The 19870-nt window shown below is 44.3% G+C and overlaps 1 protein-coding gene across 1 annotated transcript in view; it reads left to right on the forward strand.

The window, feature by feature from the left end:
- The first annotated feature begins 10100 nt into the window (after window positions 1-10100).
- The window catches only part of SGPP2 (sphingosine-1-phosphate phosphatase 2), a 106160-nt gene continuing 96390 nt past the window's right edge, over window positions 10101-19870 (forward strand). Inside the window, exon 1 of the mRNA XM_019753681.3 lies at window positions 10101-10718. Coding sequence (XP_019609240.2) covers window positions 10500-10718 — 219 coding nt within the window. The 5' untranslated portion in view covers window positions 10101-10499. The remainder of the gene's footprint in view (window positions 10719-19870) is intronic.

The raw sequence follows: 19870 nt of genomic DNA on the forward strand, positions 1-19870 counted from the left end.
CCTTCTCAAATCCTACCTCCTCTGCAATGCTTTCTTTGATCCCCTAGTTGTAATTAATTTCTACCTCTCTCATTCCCCCAATGCCCCATCTTAGATATAGTTTGGCTATTACCAGCTCTACCTATTTCTTCCCACACACAGACAACAAGGAATATGTTGATTTCTCTTTTCAGCTTTCTATCCTTATAGCATTAAAACGGAGCTTTCAGTTAGCTGGTGCTGAACGATTCAGCATTGAGTCAAATTCTGTGTTTTTTTTTGTTTTTGTTTTTTTTCTTTATCAGCTCTGACCAACAAGGATTCAGAATTCCATCATATGGTTTTTGTAGATCTTGGAGTTAGAATGGCCTTTGAGCAACACTGGGAGAATGCGTCAATGTGTAATTGGGAAACGTAGTTTTTCGACCAGGAGCAAGATCACTAAATGAGCAGTGAGCCCCACATCCCAGAGGGAGTTGGAAACCATGCAAACTCATATCCCTTCAGAATGGACTAGTTCAATCCTGTCTTCCTCACTCTGTGTTAACGGTGATTTACTGTCCAGCACAAAGTGTTGGCCTTCTCAGTAACTTCATGGGTGACTGCTGGGCAAGGGGATTAAGTGGGAATTTTCCCCACAGCAGCTGTTTTTTGTCCTATCGTACATGATTGTTCAGTAGTTATACCACTAGTGAGTTAACAATGCTAGTTGATAATGCATTAAAGTTTTATTTTATAGTAAGTGATTTAACCTTTCCAAATCTCAGTTTTCTCATCCGTCACATAGGGTACTAGTAACTTTTCTAAACTTCTCAGTTGCTAGGGTGATCAGAGATAATGTTTGTAAAGTGGCAACTTAACAACATCTGCTCTCCTGGTTCTTAGGCCATGGGACTCAGACTGGGGCTACAATTTGCTGTCTGAGTTGAGTCTCCAATTTGCTGACTCACCCTCAGATCTTGGGACTTGCCAGCCTCCATAATCACATGAGCCAATTCCTTATAGTAAGTCTCATTTTATATATGTAGCTTTTGAGTGTCACTGGGATATAAATATATATATATATATAATTTCTACTGTTGGTTCTGTTTCCTTGGAGAACCTTGACTCTAGGTACTATCTGAAGTAGAAAGAGACAAAGATTAGAAGCTCATTACCCATTGAAAAGAACAGGGATCATAGTTAGGAAATCCACCAGTGGCATTTAGGCAATCAGGAAATAAAGGAGTGACAGGATCCTGTGGTGAGTCATACAAGAGGGTGATTCCCAGCAAGCTGCCCAGAACTGCTGGCCATCCTCACTTCTGTCGTCTGTGGCAGCATCAACAATAGGCTGCCAGGGGGTGGCCGGTTAGCTCAGTTGGTTAGAGCGTGGGGCAAATAACACTAAGATTGCTGGTTTGATCCCTGCATGAGCCACTGTGAGTTGGGGTCTTCTTACAAAAACAACCACCACCACAACAACAAAACAATAGGCTGCCAGTGCTGCAGGAGCAAAATGGCTTCTGTTTGGCTCTCATTTTCAAATATCACACCAGCACCTCTCATGGGAGGACTTTAAACCAGAACTCCACCAGTAAGAATGAATTTGGGAAATACAGTCTTTCAGCGTCCAGCCACTCTGATAAAGGACGAGCTTAGAAATTTTGTTTTTTAAAAAAAATCATAGAAAAGAAAGGAATCTATGAGATAAAATTCTGTTGACTTGCATAGCAATGACAAAAACATTGTTCTTCCTCCCACGCAGCGAAGGCCCTCCACTTTAGCTGTGATGGCACTAGCAGCGGATGTGGGGTCTCCTGCCTGTTGACTCTCTGAAGGCCCATGATTCCGGGAACCCAGCACTCGGATTCAGTGGCAAAGCCACCTTCTCCAGGGGGTCCCTAAGACATGGGTGAGTTTACTGTTCCTAGGTCAGCGCATTGGACCAGATGCCGCTATGTTATCCTGATACTAACCACCAAAATGAATGTTAACCAAGTACAGAAAAAGAAGTCGAACAGAGAGGCCAGTCTAGGCAGAAGACTTTGCATTCACTGAAACAAGGGGACAAGTTCCTGGTTCTTGTGAATTAAAAGCTCACTTGTTTGAAAATAATATGCAAAACTACTAAAAGCACGCTCCAGCATCCTTTCTAGTGTTCAGCACATCCACAGATAGCAATTACTTCATTTACACACATGGTATTTAATAAACTCATGGTTAATAAACTCTGTTCATGACTAGAATGTGGATTTATAAGGCTCCACAAGTATTTATTAACCAAATATTTTAATGGGGTATAATATCACCATAAGAAGCATTGTAAAAGCTGTAGTATTTAAGACTCTAGAACTGAGAGGTAACAGGCAGTTCAGAAGTCAAAGCGTGTTTGATGGTCCTGATTTTCACGTCAGCTGATCATGAAGAAATCTGTTGACTGATCAATGTCCACCATGTCAGTGTTCGGCTGTTTTATGGTATCTAAGCAACGCTTTTTACTTCCTCTTACAGAGTGAATTAGCCAAATGATGTAGGTTAAGCTATGTCACCAACGATGCAGACATGAGAAAATTGGCGGGAGGGCGGGGGACTGGAGAAAATTCTATTCTAGTTAAACAAGCATCTCATTAACTTCATGAAATGACCCTTTAAGAAGAGTATGGAATGATATTATCCCAGTTCCACAGATGGTTATACATGGGCACAGATAAGAGAATTACTCACCAACTCAGAAGACCTGGTGTCGTGCGGGAGACCCTGCTCGCTGCGCCATTTGTCGTGCGGGGCGACCTGCGGGGTCTCTGGTCCCGCTCCCCACATAAGAACGCAGGATATGGTGAGGCCAAAAAGGAACACCCACGGAGCCATAGGTAGGGGAGTCATACCACTATGGTCTCACTGGAGGCTGGGCCCACCAGACGCGTGACCTGCCGTCAGCCTTTCCGCCAATCGACTGACCTACGACTCTCCTCCACTCTCCTCGACTCTGTTCCTCTCCTCTCTTCCGCTCTCCTTGGCTCTCCTCCGTAGCCGCAGCAGTTATACCAGCGGCCAATCGGCTAACCGGCCACAGCCGACGGCCAATCAGCCACAGCCAAGCCAGCACCTTTCCACGTGAGGCCGAGAGCCTGTAAACTACTCTCTGGGGCTCTGTCCCCACACCTGGATTTGCACCTGGGTGTGCCTGACTCTGAAACCCACATTTCCAGCTTTATTGGTAAGAGGAAAGTACATTATTAGCAATGAGGGGGACTGTTAACAATGAGAAAGCACCGTGAACAAAATTCTAAAGTAGCATTCTTTTAATTATTCTTCTGGGGAGATAGGTGTTTGTTATTCAAGCACAATCACATATTCTTATTAAAATTGTCAATGTGTACATAAATAATACCCTGGAGAGAACTGCTGCAAATGTCAAGATGGATGAAATTTAAACATCTTCAAGGAAATTCGAATCCAGGATCATTTTGTGACACTCACTAACTATGGTAAGGAAGATTTGGAGGCCAAACTTGTGAGCAGATTTAATGATACCGGAGCCTGTCCTGTCTCCTCCCCTGCATTCTGGATTCCATAAGGTGAGAGACTGTCCTTTCTTTTTGTATCTAACACTGGGAGACGGGATTCCAGTGGACAGCACTACTACTGAACCACATGGCGTTCCTTGTTTACACGCAGTGAATGTCAACCAAAATGCTTCCGGGGCCCAGCTGGCAAGGAAGTGAGCAATGGAGGGAGGGTGTAAAATAACACAAAGTGGGGAGAATGGTGGAAAACGCCACAGTGATGCCCAGTCTAGAGAGACCAGCAGATACACCGCTCAGTTCAGTGTTGCCACAATGAATCATGGCCCATTGATATCAGAGTTTTTCTTTTTTTAAGAAAAGCTAGAAATCTACATTGTACATAAAATTATCTGACTTTTACAGGTTGACAGTTAACTCCACTTTTTAAGATTATGGGTGTGGACCAGGCTCTGAAGCCTCTTCTCTCAGTGTCAGTTCCGGCATGTCCGTAGCTCTGACTTTTGTCTGTAGACTGTGCTCAGGGAGCCTGGCAGCTGTAGGAATGCTGAGCGCCGCGCTGAAGCCACGCTGTAGCCCCGATTCTGAGGTCCTATATTGGCAGGGCTGATGGGTAGGGCCTTCGGACAGAGTGGGCTCCGTGGTCCTATGTGCTCAGGCCCGTTACAGAGTGGTCATTTGCCCACAGTGGACGGTAGTCAGAGTTACAGAGGCTTCGGCTAAAAGGGCCTTGGTTCACCTGCCCTTAACAATGAACACTGAGACCTGATGGGTTCCAGCACTTGCCCCGTGTCTCCACCCTGCACCCCTGGCTCTTCCCACCACCACTAGATGACATATTAGATCACAGAACTGGACACTCAAAAGCCTCCAGACCATATGTTTAAGAACATTTTTTTGTCTGTCAGGTGAGTTTGGCAGGGGTATAGTTAACTTTGTGAGAAAGACATGTACTGTGTAGTGGTTCATACCATCTCTTGGTAGAATTACTCATAATGATCTCTTTTATACAAACGGCTTCAACACCTGCTTCTCTCCCTAACCGAGCCTGGCCAGTCAGAAGAATTTTAAAAGAACAATAGAGCTTTTTAAGTAACTACCTGGGTGGACTCGGGCAGTTAGTCAATTTTTGTCTATATTGTTGTAAGTTAACCACCTGTCTAAGTTGTTTTTAATTACAAAACTAATACATGTCTGTGAAAATTCAAACAAAACTCAAGTACATAGAGTAAAAACAAAGTTCCTGTTAGCTCCTGTCCCATGCCAGATGGTAGCTATTGTTAGCAAATGGTATTCCCCCCACCCTTTTTCTATTTTGCATATGCACGCACATGCACACATATGTGTGTATTTTAATATCTTAACCATAAATGGCAACATGTTATACCCTTGCCCCATATTATTCTCAGAGTTGCCCTGTTTATTAGACAATGCACGTGGGAGGTGAACGTGAAGTTCTCCAACCACCTTTTAGCTTATGGATTTTTTTTATGAATTTGAATATGTGCATGAAGCATAACTAAAACACTTTATTCAGAATTAGAAGCTTATCCATAGGTAGATGAGGTTTTAAAATTTTGGTAACTAAGTGGTACAGCCCTACCCAGCTCTATGTAATGAATACAATCTTGGAAAGTATTATGTTAACTGAACTTGTAAATTGAATCATATTATAAAAGTGTCTAGGAAACTGGTTATTGCAAAGGACTCGACAGTGAGTGATATTAATAGGAAATGTTCTTTAGGAATAAAAGTGACCATCCCTAGTAGACCACTTGTGAACAAATACATTTTCTTTGTCCTAAGTTGGGGCACTCTGTATGTGAGCTTGACCAACCCCAGTGCAAGTCTGATGGAATTGCAAGAAATTCCCTTTTCTTTCTTAGATGTTTTGATGTTTTATCAAAGCGTAAGCCAGACAAAGAGGACTGACTTTTAAAAGTTGGTTGGCATAAGAGATCTCTCCCTTCCCCCAAGCTCTTAGGTACAGCTTGCTAAACTCTAAAACATCTCTTAGAAAGTGGTCCAAATCCATCAAAACTCATTGGACAAAACTATTTGGTCTCATATGATTTGATTCACCTGGATTCAAACCAAAGAAGTCCTGGCTAAAAGGCAAACTGTTAACCAATATTCATGGTTGTGAAAGCATGCAAACTGGATCATTCCTTGAAAATTTCCTGCAGGGGAAATCCAAGACTCCTACCTAGTCTGTCTTCTTATTGCTTTCCATCTTTCTGTCCCCGTTTGCAGGAGCATCCACCTGCAACTGTTTTATTTTAAAGCAAGGTTTTAAGCAGACATTGTTCTCAGCCTGAAAGGCTTTTTTTTTCCTTCCCTCAAAAACAGAATTTTATTATTATGCTTCATGATTTATTGAAAATGTCCAGATAGAAAACAAATGTCTTTCATTAGTTAGAGAAAAGAAAGGGGTTGCACCTGAACACACAACTTGAGTTCTGTGTTTTCCATTTCAAAATTTCCGTGAACTGGACAGTCCATGGAGGCTAGGGCTCTGATCGGTTTATCAACAAATATTGTCTCTAGTCTGTGAAAGCTATGAATCCTCAGGTACTTTGCATAACATATATGCAAAGATATAAATTAGCATTAAAAAAAACCCTGCCAGAACCAAATTCATATACATGTAGTTTGTAAATCCTGAAAGTGTTGTGTGCCCAAAGTTTGCTTGGATCGCAGAATGAATTACTATGTAACGTGACTAGATTTCTGGCAATTCCCAGGAAGCAATTTGATTCATCATGAGACGAAACATCGTCCACAGTTTCACTGAGTTCCAGAATCTCTTAGGAAATCTGGACTCTGCAGCCCTCTCCAATACCCCAAGGGGTGGGTAGGAACTGGTAATTTCTATGGCAGCAAGAAGCCTCCAACAGCAAGAAGTGGGTGGGGTTTTGGTGGTCCTGTGCTAGTGACATAAAGGTGGGAAGCTGCTCAGGTTTGAATTCTAGACTCTCAGTTTCCGTGTTCTGCCAGTTCCTGGCTGGCTGAGTTAAGCCTCTTCAGGTCACAAGTAACAGAAGCGGGAAATTTCTACCAGGGATTCAAGGGGATTCAAGGGTAGCTAAGGAACCCAGGGCAGGAAGAACCTCACAGGACTGGAACCAGGCACCGTAGGTAGAGCTGTCTCTCAGCGGTCATTCACGCACCTTGCCTGACTTCTCTGTATGTCTGCTTTATTTCTCCCTTGCTAAGCATATGGCAGAGTTGTCTGCCCCCCAGTGTGGTCTACAGTTTTGTTTTTCAAATTTTTGTTCTCTTTATTTTAACAGATACTGACTGAGGTCTTTGAATCCAAATTCCCCAAAAGAAAACATTTGATGTGTATAAATTTGGTCAAGTGTCCAGTCCAGGGTCAATTAGCCTTGGCCAGGGGTCTCAAACATGGCTGCCAATATCCTTTCCCATCCTACAGGTAGATAGTGGGTGCAGGAGGAAAGAAATTCTCTCATAAGAGCAGTGTGAGATAGCAGAACCCACAAAAGTACCTAATACATTTTGTAACTTTGGGGAAAATCACCTCACATCTCAGAGCCTCAGTTTTCCTCCTTTATAAAATGGAGAAAAAAACCACTTGCTTCCCAGGGTGGTTGTAGAATCTACATGCAACAGTTTCAAAATGGGTTGTTAACTCTAGGAGCATTAAAAACCTGTGAGGTTTTGCTTAGTCTAGAACAGCATTCACTGACTCAATATTTATTGAGCACTTACTATACACTGGGATTACTTTTCAATACAAAAGTAAAAAGTAAAGATAAATTCTGGGAGCAGAATGTATTTTAGTAATAAAGAGAACAAGTATTGGAGTCAGACAGATCTGGGTTGAATCATCCTTCTACTAGTTATTAGTTGTGTGGCTTTGGGCAAGTTTCCTATCTCTGAGCCTCAGTTTTCGCAACTGTAAAGTGGGAGCACTATTTCCTATTACAGCCTATGCAGCCCTACTTGATCTAGCTGCAGCCCACCTCTCCCAAGTCGATCCCTGTCCTCAAGTGTCTCTAGCCATATTCACCTGCCTCCTTGTGGTTCCTCCATCATGCTGAGCTTGGGCCGGTCTCAAGGCCTTTACAACTGCAATTTTCTCTGTCTAGAATGCTCTTTTTCCTGATCTTGGTAAAGTGAGCTCCTTCTTTATTTTCAGGTCTCTGCACAGATATCCGCTTCTCAGATGTAACCATGTTACCTAAATATGTCTCCCCTGTACCCCATCCACCGTGCTCCCCTCTCTCCAAAGCACTTATCACTCCCTAAAAGCGTATACTCATTTGATTTCCTATTAGCTGTCTCCCTTACTAAAATACAAGTTCCATGATGGAGGGGCTCTGTTCTGTTACACTGATGTTCCTGCAGGCCTAGAATAGAGCCTGACACTGTGTGCATACTGTCAAATACATGGATGACGAGTGGTTCCTTCATAGGGCTGCTGGGAGAAGAGGTGCTTCAACTAGTCATGGTATGAAAGTACTGATCACACACCTGGCACAGAGTAAGTACTAGTACTGGGTTGAATAGTGTGCCCTTCCAAATTCATGTCCATCCAGAACCTGTGACTATGGCTTATTTGGAAATAGAATATTTGCAGATGTTATCATGTTAACATGAGGTCACACTGGATTAAGAGTGGACCCTAATCCAATGACTGGTGTCTTTATAAGAAGATGGAGATTTTGAACAGAGAATCACACAGGGAGAATACCATTTGACAACAGAGGAGGAGATCGAAATGATACTGCCATGGGCCAAGGACTGCCACACATAACAGCCTTATAAGGAAGATAAGAAGTGAGGCTTATTGCTTTATCAAAGGAAGAAACTGAAACAACAGTCACTGAAGCTGAAGTCAGTAACTGCTCCTCCATGGAGATAAAAATGCATTGTCTGAATATACAGTTATTAGGCCTTATGTGACATGTGCCATGTTTTTTGCTTTGCGTCTTTTTCCTAATTGGGAAAAAGGAAACCTGAAGCATCAAATTTGGGAGACACATCACTCAAGTGTCTTCCTGGAAGAACATGTTCCTTTACCTCAGAAAAAGAACAGTTCCTGACCTTCTGCAACTCCAGCTTTTAAAACTAAGCCACAGGGTTTGGTCCTAGTGGCTATAGATGACAACAACATTGGGGAGAGACACCTGTGCTTCCAGGACTAGACAGCTCTGTGTGTCACTGTCATGTGGGAGACCCTGCTCGCTGCGCCATTTGTCGTGCGGGGCGGCCTGCGGGGTCTCTGCTCCCGCTCCCCACATAACTCAGGATATGGTGAGGCCCAAAAGGAACACCCATGGAGCCATAGATGGGGGAGTCATACCACTATATTCTCATTGGCGGCACTATACTCTCACTGGAGGCTGGATCCACACTGTCCGCAAACCGCCATCCATGCTTGCCAGCCCAGCCGCCATCTTCTTGCTAGCCCCCATTCTTCTTTACCTCTTTCTGCTAGCGTAGCCACAGCAGTTATATTAGTGGCCAATGGCTCACTGGTTACAGCTGACGGCCAACCAGCCACAGCTGATGGCCATGCAATCACAGTTGATGGCCATTTACTACCTGAGCCAGCACCTGTCTATGTGAGGCTGAGAGCCTGGAAACTACTTTCTGGGGCTCTGCCCCCACAGTCACACAGCTGGATTGTGACAACAGCTCTGTGCTTCTTCTGTAAGTAGAAAATGGTGTCTCCCAAGAGTTTCATTGCTCTCTCAGCCACCTTCATCTTGCTCTCTAGATGGGAAGGAGAGCGGAAACTAAGACATGAGGGAGACCAAATCATCCTTGAAAGCTTCATCCCAGAGACTTGTAGACTAAAAACCCAACTGGATAAACAAGGTAATGGCAGGTGTTTGTTGACAGTCATTTGTGTAAGCAAATGCTTAGTTCGCTACCAGGAAACGCACAGCCTTCTGCTGCAAACAGAAGACGAGGACTGAAGTGCTCTTTTGTTGCTGGCTGATGAGCTGGGCCCAATTTGTTGCCTTTCACTCCTTGTGAGAAAGCGCAGAGGCCCTTGGGTGCGATCTCAGCGCCCCTGCAAGGAGATGCCGGGGAGGAGGGAAAACCCGCCCTGAAGAATGTTTTCTTTGCAGTACTGAAATGAGCCCTAAAGTAGGCGCAGGTGCGGTGAGATGTCAAATCCTCCACCCTATCCTTGATCACCTTGTTCTCGAAAGAGCTTGGTCTGCCTTACCCGTGCCGTTGTGTAAATGCAGGCAGAGCGGAAAGAAGAGGGAGGAGGGGCAAGCGTCACCTTTCTTAATGCAGGAAACCGAGAAAGAATCGGTTTTCCTACCTACGCGTCTAAAATTGTTGCCCAGTTGCCACACCACAAAGGCAGGGGAGGGGAATGCAGAGGAAGACTCAGGGTCTACCTTGAACTGTGGCTCTTAAGCCAGGTCGAGAAAGTTCGGGACTTCCGCGAGACGTTGCATCACGCAAAGTTTGCAAAGAACTTAGGGATTTTCCCTAGGGGGCTCACTCTACTTGCCGGAAACGGTCAAAGGCAAGAGCAGAGAGCTGGGTGCGGGCAGCAGGAGGAGAAATCAGACCTCGTTTTGGGCTCAGGAGTGAAAGGAAGGTCACTGAGCGACCAGACGGCGAACTGCAGGACGGACACCCGCAGGTCCACAAGAGCTCCGCCGCTCCCCATTAGGTGGCACGTCTGCACCAGCCGGGAGCGAGTGGGGGCGCGGTCGTGCGGAGGGGGCGCGGTTTAGACACCTGTGCTCCTCCGCCCAGAGCCGAGGTGGCAGACGTCCGGGAGCGCCCGAGCCCGCCCGAGCCCGCGGCGGGCGGACGTGGTCGGAGCGAGGTGGAGGCGGACACCTGAGCCTCTGCGCGCGAGGTGCGGACGCCAGGACTCGAGAGGCGCACCTATTGGCGGGCGCCCGGGGCCCCGCCCGCCCTCCGCCCCGGGAGCCTGACCGGCAAGTGCAAGGGCGGGGGGGACAGTGCAACCTAAAGGCACTGGCGCGGCGGCGGCGGCGGACCCGGTGCACCATGGCCGAGCTGCTGTGGAGCCTGCAGGATTCCCAGCTCGTCGCCCGCTTCCAGCGCCGCTGCGGGCTCTTCCCGGCGCCGGATGAAGGTCCCCACGAGAATGGCGCGGGCCCAGCGGAGGGCGCAGTGCGAGCGCCGGAGGTCGGACATCACCCTGAAGCCAACGGCAAAGGTGGCTGGGGTCCGGCCAATGGGCTGCGGAGAGCCCCGGCCCCGCAGGTAACCGCGCGCCAGGTGTTCGCCAGGGTGGAGGGGAGGGAGGGGGCAGCTCTTTCCGCTGCCTGTCGACTAGCTGGTCCAGGAGACTCCGCGACTCCGGGACTGGAGTACGCCGCGCCTGCGGGGCCGAGAGGGCGCCATCCCCGCCAGCGACCCGGATCCCGGAGCTGTGTGTGGAGGGGAGAGGGAGGGCCTGGAGAATCCAGTCATTAGATGCCACCCTGTAACGCTGCCAGGTGGCAACCAGGTCTATTCAGACTTACAGTGCGCCTCCGAGCTTTTAAATGCAGTCTATTTAGAGATCTACCTTCATAAGTAGTTAAATTTATTATGTTCATGTATATTCTTCCAAATGTGCAAGAGTTACGTAATTGAAAAGGAGGGGAGACGTCCTTGGCATTTTCACTAGAGGCTTCCCTGGGGAGAAAATTTGAGAATTACCCCAGGAGTTTCCGCCCCATTCCCCCTTTCCTGACCCACACTAATGAGGTGGAGCGGGGGCCCTCAGTGTGCTCTTCCCCTTCTTGCATCACCAGCTCTAAGGACAGAACTTGAGGGTTAATTATTGCTCCTGGAGAGATTTGCAAACCTTACTGCCCTGTCCCCCCCCCCCCCCCCAGTGATGAGATCCTAACAGCGCTTCTCCCTCCTCCCTTCCCGAAAGTCTTGGGGGCCTTCCTGTCTGATGGGTCTTGTAAATTGGCACCAGTGACTTTCAACAGATGCTGTCAGGAGGGACGCTCACTACGCTCCCCTCTAGGCGGCCCGAAGTGTGGTTATACAACTCACTGCGGCAGTGCACAGACACTCCGGGCGGGAGGGACCAGACAGGATGCAGATGACCACGGGCCAGGGCTGCTGTCTGCCAGGGCGGAGCGCTGGCCCTGGGAAGGAGGGCTCTCTGTCGCAGTGAGATGCCCTGGGCACCCACAGAAGCTGCCCTTTCCGTGGGGGAAGTAAAACGTGTGACACAGGAGGATAGAAGCAATGTATTAACAATCCCAGCTCCCTTTTTTGGCGGGCAGACAAGGAAGCCACATTTTTTTGTTCCTAGAAGTTTTGGTGACAGGAAGATGGCATTTATGTGTTGATTTCTAGATCTAGTAACAAGAATTGTGAAGAACCTGGCTTCTATGTGGAGTGGAATATTGTGGGCATTGAATTACAGAATTCAGAGGGTGGGTGGGGGTTGTGTGTTCCACTCTAGAAGAATCCTCCTTTACAATGCTTTTTTTCTCCTTTTATTTTTCCTTCTCTGTCCCACATGACATCCACTAAATTATGGATGAGTTTGAGACACCCCTCCCTGCATTCTAGTGACTGGTCTTCAAAAAGTGATGGGATAAGAACTCATCGCATGCCTGAAAGGTGGAAGGGTGTTTCTGTGCACCCACTGTTTACACCCACAGATGCATGCACAGGCTGCTCTCTCCTTAAGCTTCTACTGTGTCCCTAATTCAGGAAACTAAAGAAGAGTGCATTTTACCACTGGTGCTTTGCAAACTCTTTTAAACATTACCATTGGTAACATGTTGTGGAAAAGGGCCCTCTTGCCCTTTAAAAGCATGTTAAGCAGATTTCTTGAGAGAGGTGTCTTCTTGCTGCTGGTCATTCAGTGGGCCAAATGGAAGGCCTTTTCTCCTTCCCATCCAACACACAACTCACTCACTATGGAGCAAGGAAAAGTAAGAGAGGGCTAAAAATAAGAAATCACCATTTTGTATGTGATGGAAAACAAAAACCATGAGAGCATTTGATAAAGGAGAGGTTAGTGAATATTTTTAAAGTTATGTTGGTTGCTAGTGATTTTGGAAGATTAATTTGCAAATACAGGTGGAGTTTCCCCCCCAAAAATTTCATACCTGCCTCAGATAATTGATGGGACTTGAAGTGAACAGTGGAAGAAACTTTTCTCCAACAGATATCCTTCCCCTTTGCCCAGCCTGTGGCCTGCCTGAGCTGCCTGTCCTTTCTCTACGTAATCCACATTCATCCTTCAGTTTCAAAGGTCAGTTCCTCAAGAGACACCTTTACTCACCTTCCAGTCTCACCCATCTTTTATAGGTTCTCTTTGCTTCTTGGGTTTCTTCATTGGGTTTTATCACACTGTGTAAAGAAGCCCTAGTGTGGAGATCTGATTATTGCCAGTGGTCTGGTGTGCTCATGATTTTCTTTCATGCCTGGCACGTGGGAGCTCAGCTGATTCTGTAAATAAATGAATGCAGATCACAATGTAAAATCAGCCCTTTTGAAGCAAGACAAGCAGATTTCTTGCAGAGAGGTGTCTTCTTGCTGCTTGAGAATCCTGGGCCTCCCGTGAGCCAAATGGAAGGGCTTTCCACCTTCGCATCCAACACACGATTGCACTCACTGTAGAGCAGGAAAAACAGAGAGGACTAAAAATATCAAGACAAAGAATTGAAGGTTTTTCAAAATTTAAAAATAAATATTGAAAATCAAAAATTTCCACATAGCCTAGAAGGTCAGGAGACATTAGAACATTGATTTAAGACCATTTAAACAGTAGAGAAGTTGTTTACTTCATTTGAGTGACGACGTTGTAGCAAATCTAATTTTCTCAAACTCTACATTTTCTTTAGTTATTTTAATTCTTAAAACAGGATGTGACTGAGTAAGGACCTTCCATTACAAATTCTCTTAACACCACATACTGCCAGCTTAAAGATTAACTACATCTTTTACAAACCAGGGCTGGTCTTGGCTTGTACAAAGCTGCCATTGAATAAGTCCAACTGGACCTCGGATACCGGTATGTCCTAGTAATCATGACTTTCACAGACAGAAGTCTGAGTTCTGAAGGATTAAATGCTTCGTTGCGAACTTACCAGATACCTGCACAGTCAGGTCTTTTGACTCTCAAGTCTAAACTTCTTGTTCTGATCAAGATGACGGAGTAGGTAAATGCTGTCCTTTCCTCCTCTCCTGACCACATCAAAATTACAACTAAACTACAGAACAACCATCATTGAGAATCACCTGAAGTCTAGCCGAACCGAAGTCCTGTAACTAAGGACATATGGAAGATGCCATCTGGAGACTGGGACGGGTGGAGAGATGTAACAGGATGTCTCATACCTTCGTGTGGTGCTTAAAAATTGGGACTATATCTCAGCAGTGGAGGTTCCCTCTGAGGAGTTTGGGGTCCCAGCCCCACACCAGGCTCCCCAGCCCAGGGTTCCAGTGCCAGGAAGTTAGTTTTCACAACTTCTGGCTATGAAAACCAGCAGAGATTGTGGCTGAGTGAGATGGAGGATGGCTGGAGTCCCAGGTGCTCCTCTTAAAGGCCCCACACATGGATTTACTCACTGATGGACTCACTCATTCTGAGTCCAGTGCTGGGACAGCAGCTTGAAAGGTACCAGGGACGTATGGGAAGGAACTGAGTTGTCTGGCTTCAGGGAGAGGGGAGGAGGGGCAGCTTTGTCCCAGACAGAAGTGCTGGCAGAAGCCATAGTTCCTTTGTTGAGCCCCCCACCACCACCTTCCTGGCATGCAGACGCAGGTAGCCACCATATCTGAGTCTCCATCAGCTTGGCTAATGCTGTTCATCCCACCCTGGTGATTCCCTAAGACCTCGCCCCACCCAAGCCACTTCCAGTGGCTTTTCCATACAAATGGCCTATCTTGGGTCATCCTAAAATTTCTCAAATGTTCACAAACCCCAAACAAGTAGCATCTGGCATTGGCATGCCCCGTACCTCTTGCTAAGCAACCCTAAGCACAGCACTGGTGGCAGCCAGCCTCAGTTTGCACCGTCAGGCACCTCCAAACCAGCCCAAGTGGCAACCATCTGCAGATCACATTGTAGCTCATACCAAGTAGTCCCGGACCAGGCACAGGCAGCAGCTGACCTTGGCCTGCAACAGAGCCCCTCCCAAGAGGTCCCAGAACCAACACACCTGGTGGCCAGCTTCAGACCACACCAGAATGCCACTCAACCACCTTCACAAAAAGACACACCCAAATGGCAGACTGGGTAGACACCCGAGCCCTGCTAAAGTGAATCCTGCTTTGTAAGGTCAGCCCCTACACAACAGCTTCTCCACTGTAGTCATGGCCAGTCTTCACAACCAATCAGCCAGAGGGTCAATCCTCCCACTGACATGCAAACAGCAACCAAAGCTCAACTACAAGAGGAGGGCATACACAACCCACACAAGTGATACACCTGGAGCACCCAGCTCAGGGGACTAGGGAGATTGTACCACTGGGCCCCACAGGACACCTACTACATAAGGCCACTCTACCAAGACTGGGAGACATAGCAGCCCTACATTGAACATACAAACACAGGGAAACAGCCAAAATGGGGAGACAAAGAAACATATCCCAAATGAAAGAACAGAACAAAGCTCCAGAAAAAGAACTAAACAAAATGGAGACAAGTAGCTTTCTCTTCTGGTCCCAGGTATTTGGGAGCTATGAACTTGGTTGCAGACATGGCCAAGTCCAAGAACCACACCATGCACAACCAGTCCTGAAAATGGCACAGAAATGGCATCAAGAACCCCTAATAACAAAGATACAAATCTCTTAAGGGGGTGGACCCCAAGTTCCTGAGGAACATGCACTTTACCAAGTAGCAGAACAAGAAGGGCCTGAAGAAGATGCACGCCAACAATGCCAAGGTCATGAGTGCATGGGCTGAGGCTATCAAGGCCCTCGTAAAACCCAAGGAGGTCATTTGTTTACTCGTACAAATAAACCTGAGGCAAGACCTGTAAAAAAAAAAAAAAAAAAAAAAAAAAAGAGACAAGTAATCTACCAGATGCTGAGTTCAAAACACTGGTTATTAGGATCCTCAATGGTCTCAGTGAGAACTTCAACAAAGAGATAGGAAACATAAAAATGGAGATATAAAACATAAAACGGAACCAGTCAGAAATAAATAGTACAATAACTGAAATGAAGAATACATTAGAGAGAATCAACAGTAGATGAGATGAAGCAGAGGATCGAATCAGCAATTTAGAAGGTAGCAGAAAACACCCAATCAGCACAGCAAAAAGAAAAGAAAGAATGCAGAAAAATGAAAATAGTTTAAAGGGCCTCTGGGACAACATCAAGCATACCAACATTCGCATCATAGGGGTACCAGAAGTAGAAGCCAGCAAGGAATTGAAAACCTAGTTGAAGAAATAATGACAGAAAACTTCCCTAACCTGGTGAAGGGAATAGACATACAAGCCCAGGAAGAGATTCCCAAACAAGATGAACCCAAAAAAGCCCACACCAAGACACATCATAATTAAAATGGCAAAGGTTAAAGACAAAGAGAGAACGTTAAAAGCAGTTACTTACCTACAAGGAAGCGCCCATCAGACTCATCTGATGTCTCAACAGAAACTTTGCAGGCCAGAAGAGATTGACTCGAAATATTCAAAGTGATGAAATGCAAGGACCTTCAAGTGTGAATATTCTATGCAGCAAGGTTATCATTTACAATTGAAAGACAGATAAAAAGCTTCCCAGATAAGTAAAAGCTAAAGGAGTTAATCACCACCAAACCTGTATAACAAGAAATGTTAAAAGGACTTCTTGAAGAAGAAGAAAGAGAAGGAGAAGAAGAATAAAAAATATGAGTACTAAAATGGCAACAACTACATATCTATCAACAATTACTTTAAAAGTAAATGGATTAAATGCTCCAATCAAAAAACATAAGGTGGCTAAATGGATAAGAAAACAAAACACTTACATATGCTGCCTACAAGAGACCCACTTCAGATTGAAAGACACACAGACTGAAAGTAAAGGGATGGCAAAAGATATTTCATGAAAATGGAAACAAAAACAAAAAGCTGGGGAAGCAATAATTATACCAGGCAAAATAGACTTTAAGACGTTATAACAAGAGACAGAGGACCCAGTAATCCCACTTCTGGGTATTTATCCAAAGAAACCCAAAATGCTGCTTTGAGAGGACATGTGCATCCATATGCTCATTGCAGCATTGTTCACAGTAGCTAAGATACGGAGGTAACCTGGGTGTTCATCAGTGGATGAATGGATAAAGAAGAGGAGGTACATATATACAGTGAAATATTACTCAACCATAAAACAAGAAGGAAATTTTGCCATCAGCGACAACCTGGATGTAGCTAGAGGGAATTTTGCCTAGTGGAGTACGCCAGACAGAGAAAGACAAATGTCATACGATTTCACTTATAGAATCTAGAGAACAGGATAAATGAACAATCAAAACAGAAACAAGCTCATAGATACAGAGAGCATTTTGATTATTGCTGGATGGGGAGGATTGATGAAGGGAGGAAGGGGATTAAGAGGTACAAATTGGTAGTTACAAAATAGTCATGGGGATGTAGAGTATAACACAGGAATACTCATATAGTCAGTGGTATTGTAATAACTATGTATGCTGTCAGATGGGTACTGGATTTATTGAGGTGATGACCTTGTAAATTATATAAATGTCTAATTACTGTGTTGTACCCCTGAAACTAATATAATATTGTATGTCAATTGTAATTGAAAAATAAAAAGCATTTTTTAAAAAGTCTAAACTTATTTCTACTGTGCACCTTCCAGGGAAAAATTCTAAGGCTTCACTTTATCTGTCTCATTGAGAAGGTGTGAGGTATTGGGGCTTGACTGGGAGCAGGGTAGAGATTTGGTAGAAAGAGAAAGAATTGTTTTTGGTGTGCAAGGGTAACTGGTTTGCAAGGGTAGACATTGGAGGACATTCCTGGCAGTCGTCCAGAGCAAGAGCCAAAAGCAAGATGCAGGGATCCTGGGATCGAGCTAGGAGGGCAAAGACCCAATCAGAATTGTGTTTATTTGTTTGGGGGTAAAGCCAGTCTTGGACATAATGGTATTTTGATTTTTATCATCCTTGCTTACTCAACACAGTTACATTAAGTTAGACTGTAGTGCTTTTGCCCATCATTACATTAGAACGAGATAATGTTTCCAAATTACACTGTGCTCAGTAAACATTCTTTGATAACTACCATGTTTCCCTGAAAATAAGACCTAGCTGGACAATCAGCTCTAATGCATCTTTTGGAGCAAAAATTAATATAAGACCGGGTCTTATATTATATGACATATATATGACATATATATATATATATATATATATATGTATGTCATATATATAAAATACAATATATATTATATTATATATATGAGATGTTATATGTATAATGTATATTATATACATGATATAATATATTATATAAGACCCGCTCTTATAGTAAAAAAAGACCGGCTATTATATTATATTACATTATATCATATAATAAAGACCTGGTCTTATAGTCAGATAAGACTGGGTCTTATATTAATTTTTGCTCCAAAAGACACATTAGAGCTGATTGTCCAGCTAGGTCTTATTTTCGGGGAAACATGGTATTTGCTGAGACATAGTTCTAAAGTTGGGTTGGGGAGGGGATCAAAGATAGGTTATTATTAGAATTCTTTGCTCTCGAAACATGTGGGCCCCCCACAAGTGTTTCAATCTAAAAAAACCCACCCTTGATTCGACTGGCTTGCTAAAGTGCCAAGAACCATCACAGGAATCTGGAGACCTGGATCTGGCTCTGTTTCGGTGTCGTTTTGAAGTTGTCTGGATCTCAGTTTTCCCATCTGCAAAATGAGCAGAGTGGAATAGAACGATGGGTTTCTAAGTGTGACTAAATTACTGTTAGTTAGAAGAGCTTTAAAATCAAAAGAAAAAGACCAGGATTCAGGTCAGAAGTGGGGACAGAGGTGGGAAGCTCTGAATTCTCTTCTCCAGTGACCCACCACACCCTTAGTGTTTTCAGGGTAAGGTGGTGATGGCTGGAGGCAATGATCATGGTAGCTGTGACATTTTAGCTTGGTTATAACTAAACTGGCTAACTGGTTGTACTTCAAGTTTTCATTATCTTTAAGATGGATGTTCAAATTTGCATTGGTAAAATCAGCCCCTTTGAAAAGGTACATTTTGATCATCTTTTTCTAGTTACAGATATCCTTGGAAAAATACAAAGACAAAGTTAGATCTATGCCCATTATACCATAGCCAGAGATCATTACTCGGTAAATATTCAACTTGAATTTTAATGGCGATGTATTATTACTTCATACCATGGATATACCATCATTTAGTTGGCCTATTGCTGGGCTTTGAAGTTGTTTCCAGTTTTTGCATTGAAAACAATATCTTTGTACAAGTATCTTTCCACCTGTCTTGATTGTCTCTTTATTTAATTGAGATATAATTGACATATAACATTATATTAGTTTCAGGTGTACAACATAATGATTCAGTATTTGCCTATGTTGTGAAATGATCACCACAGTAAGTCTAGTTAATATGCGTCACCACACATAGTTACAATTTTTTTCTTGTGATGAGAATTTTTAAGATCTATTCTCTTAGCAACTTTCAAATATACAATACAGTGTTGTTGACTGTAGTCACCATGCTGTACATCACATTCCCAGGACTTACTTATTTTATAACTGGAAGTTGGTATCTTTTGACCATCTTCACCCATTCTGCCGACCCCCTACCCCCTACCTCTGGCAACCACCAATTTGTTCTCTGTATCTGAATTCAATTCTTTTGTTGTTGTTCTTGTTGTTTCTAGATTCTACATATAAGTGAGATCACACAGTATTTGTCTTTCTCTGTCTGACTTATTTCACTTAGCACAATACCCTCAAGGTCCATCTCCAAGGTTGTTGCAAATGGCAATATTTCCTTTTTTATGGCTGAATAATATTCCATTTTGGTGTGTGTGTATGTGTGTGTGTGTGTATGTGTGAGTGTGTGTGTATCACAATTGCTTTATCCATTCATCCACCAGTGGACACTTAGGTTGCTTCCATGTCTTGGCTATTGTAAGTAATGCTGCAGTGAACATGGGGTGCATATATCTTTTTGAGTCAGTGTTTTCTTTTTCTTTGGCTAAACACCCAGAAGTGGAATTGCTGGATCATATGGTAGTTCTATTTTTAAGGTTTTGAGGAACCTCCATACTGTTTTCCACAGTGGCTGCACCAATTTACATTCCCACATTCTTGCCAACATTTGCTATTTCTTGTGTTTTTGATAATAGCTATTCTAACAGGCGCGAGGTGATATCTCATTATGGGTTTGTTTTACATTTCCCTTATGATTA

The sequence above is a fragment of the Rhinolophus sinicus genome, chromosome 17 (genome assembly GCF_057876585.1).
Source record: "Rhinolophus sinicus isolate RSI-liver-muscle chromosome 17, RSI-T2T, whole genome shotgun sequence".
In the NCBI taxonomy this organism is placed as follows: domain Eukaryota; kingdom Metazoa; phylum Chordata; class Mammalia; order Chiroptera; family Rhinolophidae; genus Rhinolophus; species Rhinolophus sinicus.